Genomic DNA, 11,633 nt, shown 5'->3' on the forward strand with positions numbered 1-11,633 from the left:
TCACGCCACCCCTGTGCCATAAATATTTCAACGTTTCAATCTATATTCATTATAAAACACATGCCCAATGCAGTCTGTGGTTGTGAGGACACAGGGCTTTTATTTATTCATCTTATTTATTTATATTTCTTTCCTTAGGGCGAGACGTTGGTTTCTATCCATCTGCGCTGATTGCTGGCTATTACAGAGCACTTAGAGCCTCTCCTGAACTGGCCAGAGGGGAACACAATCCTCAAGAGATCCACTTGCTTCAGGGCTAAGAGGTGTGTTTGTTGTGTGTGTTTCTGAGTACCACGAGTTATCACGAGAGTGATGGCCAACACAAATCAGCTTGAATGAAACACAAGAAAACTGTGTCAATGAGAATTTGGTTGCGCTCTTGCAGAAGTTTCATTGTTGTTTTAACAGAACTATTTCCGTCGTGATCAATGAATAAATAAAATGCATGTACTTATGAATTCCTCTTACTGCTCTTCGATAGCGGTGTGAGCTAAAGAGCTCCCTGATGATTTGGTTTCTTTAAATAGTCAGTTTTCTTCCTTCTTCTTCAGTTTGTCACAAGTTATCCTGCTAGAATTCCTCCACCGAAACTTCTTGAGCTTGGAACCACAAGATGTATCCTCCTAGATGTCCATGAAGGTGTCACAAGTATTGTTAGTGTGGCTAGAGTGCTCATCCATCAGATATACAAACTTAACACCTCTGGGGTTCCATAAAACTTTTAGACGCAACTGAACATCTCATTCATACATTGAAGTGTTTTACGTTGAAAACATGTTTTCTAAGGCATGAAACTTATAATACAGCAAGATGATTAGCGTTGATGTCATTTGCTGCTTGGAAAATGTGACCACAGCAACAAATTTTCAGTTTTTTTTCTTTTACTTTTTTTCTACTTGTTTTTATGAGACGGTGAGAGGAGGGATGTTCAGTTGGTTGTAATCTGCATACCTCCCCCTAAATCCGACACGCTGACCCTTTACGACTCCTGGGACAGCCGATCTGGAAACTTGCCGATGTGACAACATGAGGAAGACGAGCATTAATCTAAAGTAATTACAAGCAAATTGTAGTTTCTTTTTAGGTCTGCATGGATCAGACTTGGATCATATTGTTGTGAAGGACGCTGGAGGGCGTTGGGGAGGAGGGGGGGGGTCATAGAAAAAGTTAAGGCACTCTGACAACTGTATCTGTTGTTAATGGACACATATTGACTGTTAGCATGAAACCACATTGAGTATTCCATGTCTGCAAATAGTGGAGGTCATCCTCTGGTGTTATAGATAAGTGTTGGCCCCCTCCTCACCCTCACTCAAATGCTTCCCCCCTGACTTAGAGCATCCCTCTCCTGCCTGCTGTCCTTCTCCTCTTTCCTCTTCCTCTGTCCCTCCATCTTCCCTATTGATTGGCCAATAATGTGTTTTCAGTGGTAGATTAATGGCACATTACCCTGACAAGGGTGTCTGAGGGGACACGACACAAGGGAGGGTGTCAGACATGATGCCCTTTAATTGATACAGGGATTGTATGTGTGAGAAACGCAGCTAATTGAAGAAATGATTGGATTTCATTTATTTTACGTGGATTTAGAAATGTTGTGAGGATGTTTATTGTTGAAAGTTAGCTATTTAATTCTCGGTAATAATTAATTTGCTCATATAAATTTCTCTGATTCCTCTGATGGCGGTGTTAGTTAAGGCTGAGCCACACGCGTGTTTTTGATTTTCAGAGAATATATTTTTTTTGTGGTCAACATTCTGATAAAATTGTGTGAAAAGTTCAAAACTCAACCATTGCTGTGTTGAAGCCCTCATATGCATATCAACATTAACAATATTAAACAGTGAAAACATTTTGAACCAAGACTGCGTGGTAGAAATTCATTCATTTTAACTGATTTACTTTTACTTACTAACTTAACTTTCTCTGCTATTAAAGTTTGGCCGTGGTCCAATCCCCTGCAGTCTCTCACCTCTATATCACTTTCTGTAATCTGATGTCATTATTTCAGTTTCCTCCAGCAATTTGCATCAGGGGATGGAATAATTGGCTGAATTTGGGAATCAATAGACGATCAAACAGTCTCTGAGTGTGACAGGCACACAGACCTCCGGTCTCAGGTTCTCCTTTCTAACTAATAGCCTTGTCATTTTCTTTAAATTGTGCTGTGTCACAAATATATCATCTCAGGTTGCCCCACCACCCACCCCCTGGGTATATGGGACACCCCAGTGGGACACACCAGCCTCAAATACAGCTTACAGTATTGATAAGGCCTTTTTTAAATGAGATCTCTACCAACTGGGGGGGATTCGCCATATATAGACACATTAACATATATACTTACACATACAGACATATTAACATATAGACATACACATACAGACATATGCACATATATATATATATGTAGATAAATTGACATATAGACTTTTAGATATATACATATATAGACATTTAGACATATGTACATGTAGACCTGTAGATATATAAATATACACACATATGTACATATAGATATATAGACATATGTACATACAGACCTATAGATATATAGACATATGTACATATAGACATATATACATAGATATGTAACCTCTGTCAGAGGACTGGGAGGGGTCAACAAGGGTAGAGGTAACAAGTGAACAGAGAGAGGGGTCCCCATCTAGTCATGCAGAAGAAAAGCTAGCAGAGTTTTACACAGCCGTAACGTACATACATTTTTTACACTCATACAATTCACCCCCCCCCTCCCCCCGAACATCAGAAGTAGGACCTCCTTGCTCCCAACCAGACTGGACCCCAACCACAGGGAGGCACAGACCCATTACGAATACAAACGTGATGCTATTTCCTCCAACACAAACACACACTCATCAACCGGCACTGACCATGTCCCTCCTTTGTTGTACCCCCCACCCCCCCTTGCTCCATCTCATTCAGTGAAGTTAGGCTTGAGTGAACGGACTGCTGTGATGAACCATGACGGGTCAAGAGGCGGGAAAATAAGCACAGCGAGGAGGACGAGCAGAAGGGAAAGAGTGCAGTAGTATCAGCAATGAGGGCCCATAACCCCCCCCATTCAGATCGGGTCTGATTTATACGTGATGTGTACCAAGTAAGGTCACTCCTGATAGATAAAACTTCACACTTGAAATATTACCTCATACTCTGCTTTCAAGCATCCAGCCTAAGAGGCTTCCAGATATTATGAACTTTGAATGATGTCTCCATTAAATACGACATGTTTTATCATTTGGCCACACCTCGCATCCCGTCCGGCGTCATGTCTGGGCCGTTAGCCGTGAGGGATTGTGGGTACTGAGTAGCAGTGTGACTCTCCTGCATCTCTAAAGCAGGAGACAGCCCATGAAATAACAGACACACAAACACACACACAAACACACAGTCGGTTTCCCTGAATCACACACACACAATGATGCATGCAAATGCCTTGGAGATTTCTTTATTATCGTGTGCAGTAGATCAATAATGAGCAAATAATGTCCTGGTTAAAATCATGTTTGCATCAGAGGTATGTTCCATGCCTTCAGCGTTTTAGTTGTCTATTAAGAATGATTTATATCCACACTCATGATCATCTGAAGGGCAGCAGTGATGAGGAAACGTTTGTTTCAGGATCGTTTTAGAATCCTGTTTCTTCTCCTTATTAGGGGTTACAAAGTTTTAGGCATCAAATGGTTGAAGACAGGAAACGATTCCCTTAAGTAGCTATAAAATATAGAATTATGTAGTTTATCAGAGAGTAAAGTTCTGAGCACCACAACTATTCACTTTGAAACTTTTTGAGATTTGAGAAATGTAAGATTGTTTATTAAAGCAGACAAACCATAATCTCTAGCCATAGGCCTGACTTGAAGAGGTCGACCCTTGGCTTTGCAAACACGTCTTAGCATTGTGCAAACTTTAAATTATGCTGAGGCTGCTGATATATTGGTCTGTGGCTGTAGGACGACAGCAGAGTGGCCTCCACTCAGGAAAAGGGCTGGAGGATCTTGACGCCGTCTGACGCAGAACTTAGGAGAGGATGAGCCTCACCTCCTGTCTCCAGCCATCCACCACTTCCTGCGTGGATGACTGCTATGATGGAAGAAGTATTTATATCCTTTACCTAAGTAAAGGTAGTAATATTTCACTGTCAGACAAACATGCACAACGTGTAACATACGTAAAGTATGAAAAGTAAAAGCAGACTTTGCGGTAAAATGTTCTCCGTCCATGTTTTACCATTAGAGTTAATGTTTTTTTTTTTCAGATGTATATGCTTACAGTTAGCTATTTTATCATAAAGTCGTGTCTCATGTCCAGAAACACAACACATAATGGAGCAATTAATCCTGCTGTTGATAGCAAACACAAAATTTTATCCAGCTCCATTAGGGTGGGCTGTCAGAACTTGGACTATAGGCCATAGATTATATAGACGTGGACTACAGAGCCTCAAAGTCTAATCCAGCAAGGAGCTCTCAATTGGTAACATTTAAAAAATGAGAAAATAGTTTCATTTAAAAGGAAAAGTGACAAAGAAAATATAGAATAAAACCTTTCATATTTTAAAAATCATTGGATGAGTTTTGTTCTCAAATAAAGTTTAAATCTATGTAGCTAAAACCTAATCTAGTTATTATTATTATTATTATTATTATTATTATTATTATTAATATTATTATTATTATTATTATTATTATTATTACTACTACTACTATTATTATTATTATTAACTAGTGACACTTCTCACCAGAGCTACTTTTTTTTTTTTATTGTGACGTTTTGGGGAGCAGGTGAGGGGGATTCCCAGCATGCCTTGGGATGGTGTGTCTGGGGCCAGTGTTTCACCAGTGTTGTCTGTGGTGCAGTTGATGGTTATTTACACACGGTTGAGTATTAAATGGCTGCAGATAATGACCTTGTGATGATGACTGAGTAGCTTTACGACCAGGTTGTGGGTGTCCTTTAGTATGTTCTTTAGTATTTTTTAATTGGCTGTAAAAAAAAATAAAATAGAATGATATATTCCAAACTCGGAATGTGGAAGAATATGCAGTAGAGAAGTTACTCAAGTGAGAAGTTACTCAAGTTGCCTAGTTTGCGTGAATGTTAAGTAATGTGTAGTAATACTGACACAAATGTGTATTAATGGATCAGTCTCAAGAAAAAAAGTTTCCTGAAGTGGAAACAAAAAACAAGTAGTCTATTATTAAATTATTGTGGTATAATTTATCATTTACACGCCTCATGCTGTTTATTAATAAATTATCCTTTGTTTATATTAACATTTTATTTTTTTTAAACGTTTTTGTATTTTCATATATTGTTAATGCCTCAGTTCCTTCTGCACAGAGGGTTTTATAAGTAGCGCTTTTCTGACACTCCCCGACTCAAACTGGCTTATACTGCCTATAGGGCCAGTGAATATTACGTCTTTTACTCACATAAATAACTTTTGTTTTTCTTATTGATTTAGGATTTTACATTTTTAAATCATATCTTAACAAGATGGTCAAACATGAAGTCTTCTAATATTTTAACCCATAAAATCCATGTTGCACTGCTGAAATTACTGTTAAAATGTTTTTTAAATCTATACATTGACTAAGCAAACAATACATTGTCTCTGTTTGAAATATAAACAAACAAACTTGAGACGAAAATTCAATTCAAATTAGTGGATTCTGTCAAAATAGTTCTTGAATGAAGATGTTTTAATTACATTTTCAGTAAATGGTGTAACGGGCCTATAGGCAAACGTGGAATAAAGTAAAAGTAGTAGGACAGTCAGAAAAAATAATAAACATGCGTGAAACACAGAGTAAAATGTTAATTACATTCATTTAAATACATATACAATTTCGGTAATTCAAAATTCATTATGATACAGGAAATGCATGCAAATAGCTAGGCTATTGTAATTTCTTTGGTGGCTTAAGCTGCTAGAAACGCTGTTAAAATAATAATAATAAAATAATTATAATAATAGTAATAATAATAATAATAATAATAATAATAATAATAATAATAATAATAACAATAATAATAGTGACATGTAAACAAAATGTCGCGACTGATTGTGTTTTAGGCCCCCTAGGCTATCATTAACCCATCCTGTTATTAGTTATAAAAACGACTGTGGGTAACTCTAGCAGGTTTCCTGTCAGACCTACAGGAGAATAAATAATTCCAAATAGGCTTATTTTGAGGTGATATGTAACTACTCCTCTGACGCTGTACTTGCAGAACATTAAGGCCGCAGGTCCGGCCCCCCCCCCCATCCTAACACCTTAAATGCGTTAATCTTGGCAACAGATCACCGGAACGTTTCTCGTTTGCGTGGGAGGAGGTCATTAAACCATCATACGTCCCCGTCATACAGGCTGAAGTACTTGCTGGCGTTAGAGAAGCAGAGGTAAGGCGTGCTGCTGCCCGGGTACACAACGGGCAGAGGCATGGGAAGCAAACATCTCCCCAGCAGGTTGCTCTCTTTGTACAAGGCCGGGAGCTGCCCCACCACCACCGGCTTTCCAGTCTCAGGGAACTCGGTAACAGGTCCGTCGCTCTCGGTCGAGATTTGCCGTTTCAATTTATTCCTGCGGTTCTGAAACCATATTTTCACCTGGGTCTCGGTGAGCTGAAGTGAACTGGCGAGGCAGGCGCGCTCCGCGCTGCTCAGATAACGTTTCATGTCGAAGGTAGACTCCAACTGGAAAATCTGTCTCTTAGAAAAAATAGTGCGCGTCTTCTTCTTGGCTATCATTTTGCCGTTCTTGGCGGGTCTGCCTCCTTTGCTGGGGTCCGTGGCTGTGGTGCAGGAGCCGCTGTCTTCGCAGCTGCTGTCCCCGCTCTCGAAGCGCACCTCCGACGCCTTCTTCGCGTCCCCGCGGCTGACAGTGACCGATTCCGTTGCTCCGTTGCAGTCAGTGATCGGCTCTGTGAACAAAATCACACTTCGTTGCGCGCAGTGGACACGTTTTAATCACTGTCGTGCGTAATGGTAAGGGAACGCAGAATGTATCCATACAGCTGCAACTACAAATATACCAAAGCCGTCTTACCACTTTCCACGATGCCGTTGCTCGGGTCCTGCCTTTGCGGGGCTACGTGTGCGTCGTGGCGGTCCTGAGGAGCGTCCTTACGCACCGCCGTGTCCGAGTCATCCTGCGGTCCGGCGGGGTGACAGCTGCCACAGTTCCTCCCGCTTGTTTTGAGATTGAGGATGTTGTCAATAGTGAATTTCAGAGTGGCGGCGGGTCGGCATGTTGCGTCCACTTTGTTCATATTCTCCAATGCGTAATTCCTCCTTCTTTTTTTTTGTTTACTTCCGAGACTCCACTAAAGAAACTGGGACGTTAATCTGACCTCTAACGTCTCGATGCTCCACGCACCATAGCAGCTGCCACTGAGCACACACTGCTGGGCTGGAGATGCTCTGCCTGCGCCGTTACAACTCGTACCGGATGGGGCGCCTTTTGCGCTCTGCGATTGGTCAAGAGGAATTTACAGGGCGGTCCAACAGCGAAGGATTGGAAGGGGATGGCTGTCAGGAGAGTGTTGATGAACCCCCTCTCGTTCTCTCTCACCCCCTACTCCCACCCTCTTCCCCTGTGCCTCTAGGAAACCCGGGTTCCCCCAGGAGAGTAAATGGGTCCTGTGTTAGCTCATCGTCATTTTACGCACACTTTGATTCGCACCCTCCAGGAACGGAACAGCAACCCCAGTCCGTCAAAACCCTGAGCTAAAGTTTTGTCAACTGTTTTGCAACTAAAATGTCCATCAGAACTGGGAATGAATCGTGTTTGTGTCTCCTTTTTTTTTTTTTTAAGACAAAGAATAGTATTTAAAATGAGAAAGTTGTTTTTTTCCCCATCAGTTTCGCTTGTTGCGTTTTAAGTAACTTAAAATACGCGAAACCTAGACGCAAATAATTCTTACAATCCAATTAAAATTTATATTTTATTTTTTCCTTCAGACGTTCGTATTCATGAGGTTGATAATACTGTATTTAATAAGATATTTCCTGCTTCTTTTGAAGTGGATAAATTGAAAGAAAGAACATGTGTGACCTATTTTTTGTTCTCCCCCCCCCCTTTTTTTTATATACTCCTGGTACAGTGTTATATATTTCATGTCTTTAAAAACATCTTTGAAAAGGAAAAACCAAAATTTTTCGCACGGATTAAGTTGCATTAATTGATTTCATTCGTGATGTTTTGACTTATTTTGCTCCTAAATCATGAAGTCCTCCTAAGTCACGATGCGCACACCCAACCTACTGATTTGTGCTTTTTGGGTTTGTTTGTTAAAAGATCTGCAAATTAAAAGTTTATTAGAACATGCCTAAAAAAGAATGACGTATCTGACGACCACCCCAGTTTCAAATAATAACCAATTTGCCCAAACGTTTTCACATTTGAGCCTTCACTCGTTTCTGAACAAGCACCCAAAGACATGGGGTCGAGCAGTCTCAACTGAGGCCTCAGGCCTGTTCTACCTGACTACAGGATCCTGCTTTAAGCTTCTTCCTCTTTCCTTGCGCACATTTGGCTTCTCTTGGACACCCTGACACCACTGAAGCAAACAACAGGAAAGTAGACAAGTATGTGCTTTGTTTTTTATTAATCTATTATGTGGAGAGAAAAAAAGTGACAAAATTCGAAATATTTTTGGCATAAAATATAAAATATTTCAAAAATGATGTGTGTATTCAGATATACAGTACAGTACATGAGCAGCTTGAGGTTCATCCGTGGCTGGCAGTTGTTATCAGACGGGCGAGTAAAAGATGAATCATCACCGTGTTGTGATCCGTTTTTGGGGGGCAATCAACAGTTTTCTGCAGCATTGCAAGTTATTGCACGGTTGAGACTTAGAAGTGTTTTGGGTTTTTTTTTGTTTTTTTACTAGCCACCCGTGTGATTTATCAGCCTCGAACAGTCTTTACACCAAGCCGCTCATCTGTGATCTTAACATGCTCATGGAGTGCGCCAAGGAAGACAGAGGGTAGCTGATGGAGCTGGGGAAGCCTGCGGCGGCTGGAGAGCCTGGATGTCCACTCAGGTTGAAACCCAGTGCTGCAGCTGAGGGCCCTTCGTGATAAAGGATGGGCACCCTGACGATGCGCTGGGTGGAGTGAGGTATGTGCGCAGCCTCGAGGTCCGCCGCCAGCTGTCTCTTCCATTTATTCCTCCGGTTCTGGAACCAGATTTTCACCTGAGTCTCCGTGAGGTGCAGGGACGCGGCCAGTCCGGCTCTCTCCGAGCTGCTCAGGTATCGCTTAGCGTCGAAGGTGGACTCCAGCTGGAACACCTGACTGCGGCTGAACACAGTCCGGGTCTTCTTCCGGTTGGGGCTAGGGCTCGGTGAGGGATCTTGGTCTGAACGCGCGTCAAAGCCGTTCTGCGCGTCTTCATTGTCGTCTGTCAGGTTGCTGTCGCCCGTCTTTCTGTCGGTTTCGTCGCTTCCTTCCGTCATGGGCTCAGAGACGATAGGTGAGCATCTGTCACCGGTTAATATGGAGCAGCAGAGGTCGTCTGCTTTTTCCCTTGAATCTGAAATAATAAAAGAAATGTTTGACAATCTATTTTCACGCCAACATTCAGATGAAATGTTTCTCTTCTAAGAAAAAAAAAGTTTTTCCACCATCTTAAATAAGTAAAATGAATTAAAAAAATGTTTTAACACAAGACAAATTTTTATTTTCAATAAAAATTTAAAGTATTTGAATGAACCTGGACTTAAATAATAACTGAAATAGTATTTCGCAACTCATTAATAACCAGAAAGCACATGGGAGAGTGTTTGCTGAGTGACATAACACAGGATCCACCTGCCAAGCCCTCACAGATGACCGTAAATCTATTATCAATTTAGTAAAAGAGATCCATGATGATCTTGGCTATAATTGTTTCTGATAAATTTATACATAATTAGTTCTCTCTCTCTGACGTTTGGATTTTAAACGTCTGTAGTCACTGACGGCGCACACTGCAGGGAGGGGCAAAAGTCACGGAGTCTGCGTAAAGGGGTCCAGAGTGCGTGCAGTATTGTGCTTCAGTTCGGGATTGCATTCTGGAATTTACTGCGCGTAATTGACGTGCGTAACGTTCAGAAGGGGGTCGTTTAATGACAAGCAGCCCCAAAATTTTGCAATTTATGTTCCAGGAAATTATTACTAAATTTTGATGCACATCACAAAAGAAAAACCAAGCAGAGAATTGTCGATTTAAAGTAGGTTTTTGGAGAGTCGGTGAGCTCGAGTGGAGAAGCAGAGCGACCGTCATCAACCCCGAGTAAAGTAACACCTGACGACAAGCATTCGCTTTTTTTTTTTTTTTTTTGTGGTTTTAGGTACAAGCCGTGACAGAAACGCAAATAACTGTAATAATGAATAAAACAGTTAAATTTACAAATAATAATTCTTTATGAAACAAATATGGTAAACTGCATGCACCATAATCATCCCTTTTACAATCCCAGCGATTCCTCCAACAAAATAGTTTCCATTCTATGGAATAACACTCATCGGACTCTAATTCGTTGCACTGAGTTCTTTTGCGAAAACATACAAATCTGATTCCAGAAGTCATGAAAGTGAGTTTGACCTTACTTTGCGATGTTTGCAAAGATCTCAAGTTCGACGCATTCCCGACGCGGTGCCGCTCCAACTGTGCGTCTCTGTGCGGGGACCGAGCCGTGAGGACGTTCCCTGCCGGCGCTGGGGCGATCCTCTCGGCTTGATGCGCTTGTCTGACGATGGAGACTCCTTCCACACCAGACGCCCCACGGCTGCTGGTCGACATCAACTCGTGTCCATTCCGTGTTTTTCCCAATATATCCTCGATCAAAAACGAGGACGCCCTCGATGAGGTGGAATTCAGGTTGTCAGTGAGCCTCTCCTGCATATTGTCCCGCTTTCAGGTTTTTACGCAAAAACCGAGCGCTTTTTTTCTCGGCTGTGCGTCACGAAAACCAAAACCAGTCATTTCTAGAGTCGCTTCTCTTGCGCTGTGATCGGATGAAGCTTCATAACAGAGAGGGGTCAGAGACCTCCTTGGTGCCAGCGGGAGGGAGAGGGACGCGGAAGCAGCAGTATACCGTGAGACGTCAAGTCTCACAAGCCATGTCAGGGAGGCCGGCGATTGGACGAAAGCAATGACAAATAGGGTTTTCCAAGTAATGGAGGAGAGTAACTGTCTTTGTATGAGTGTGTGTGTGCGTGTGTGTGTGTGTGTGTGTGTGTGTTTTCAAGTGCAGGCCCATCCCCTCGAGGCGATGCAGCCAGGAGGAAGCCTCTGTTCCTGGTACAGCACTCTATATTTGGGTCAATTAGGGTATATATCAAAATAAAGATCTCGGGGGCAGCGGCCATCAGACAGCTCGACCAGACGATGACGTCAGAGTTACGGTTGTCGAACGTCATGTGAGCGCTGAAGCGTGAGAGGCTTAGCCGTGGCACGTGAAACGCTGCGTATTGGAGATGCAGCGTCTGTCAAAGGTTATCAAAACTTTGCGTAAAGGCTCAGATACTCATGATAATAGGCTTATTTCCTCCATCTGAGCACCTCGTGGTTTACTTAGCCTGTTTTTCTTTGGAGGATAAGTAGAGACAGTATTTACCG

General features: G+C 41.9%; 2 protein-coding genes across 2 annotated transcripts; both read right to left on the reverse strand.

The window, feature by feature from the left end:
- Nucleotides 1-5,704: 5,704 nt before the first annotated feature.
- Nucleotides 5,705-7,514, reverse strand: hmx4 (H6 family homeobox 4). Its single transcript, XM_068322268.1, has 2 exons — nt 7,071-7,514; nt 5,705-6,945 (listed from the first exon to the last, which is right to left on the reverse strand). Exons 1-2 carry the CDS (start codon nt 7,291-7,293, stop codon nt 6,371-6,373), a joined length of 798 nt encoding a protein of 265 aa, XP_068178369.1. The 5' UTR covers nt 7,294-7,514; the 3' UTR covers nt 5,705-6,370.
- Nucleotides 7,515-8,622: 1,108 nt separating this feature from the next.
- hmx1 (H6 family homeobox 1) lies at nt 8,623-11,280 on the reverse strand. The gene is made up of 2 exons (XM_068322257.1): nt 10,622-11,280; nt 8,623-9,563 (listed from the first exon to the last, which is right to left on the reverse strand). Exons 1-2 carry the CDS (start codon nt 10,914-10,916, stop codon nt 8,953-8,955), a joined length of 906 nt encoding a protein of 301 aa, XP_068178358.1. The 5' UTR covers nt 10,917-11,280; the 3' UTR covers nt 8,623-8,952.
- Nucleotides 11,281-11,633: the final 353 nt, after the last annotated feature.

Source organism: Antennarius striatus, chromosome 8, assembly GCF_040054535.1.
Source record: "Antennarius striatus isolate MH-2024 chromosome 8, ASM4005453v1, whole genome shotgun sequence".
NCBI lineage: Eukaryota > Metazoa > Chordata > Actinopteri > Lophiiformes > Antennariidae > Antennarius > Antennarius striatus.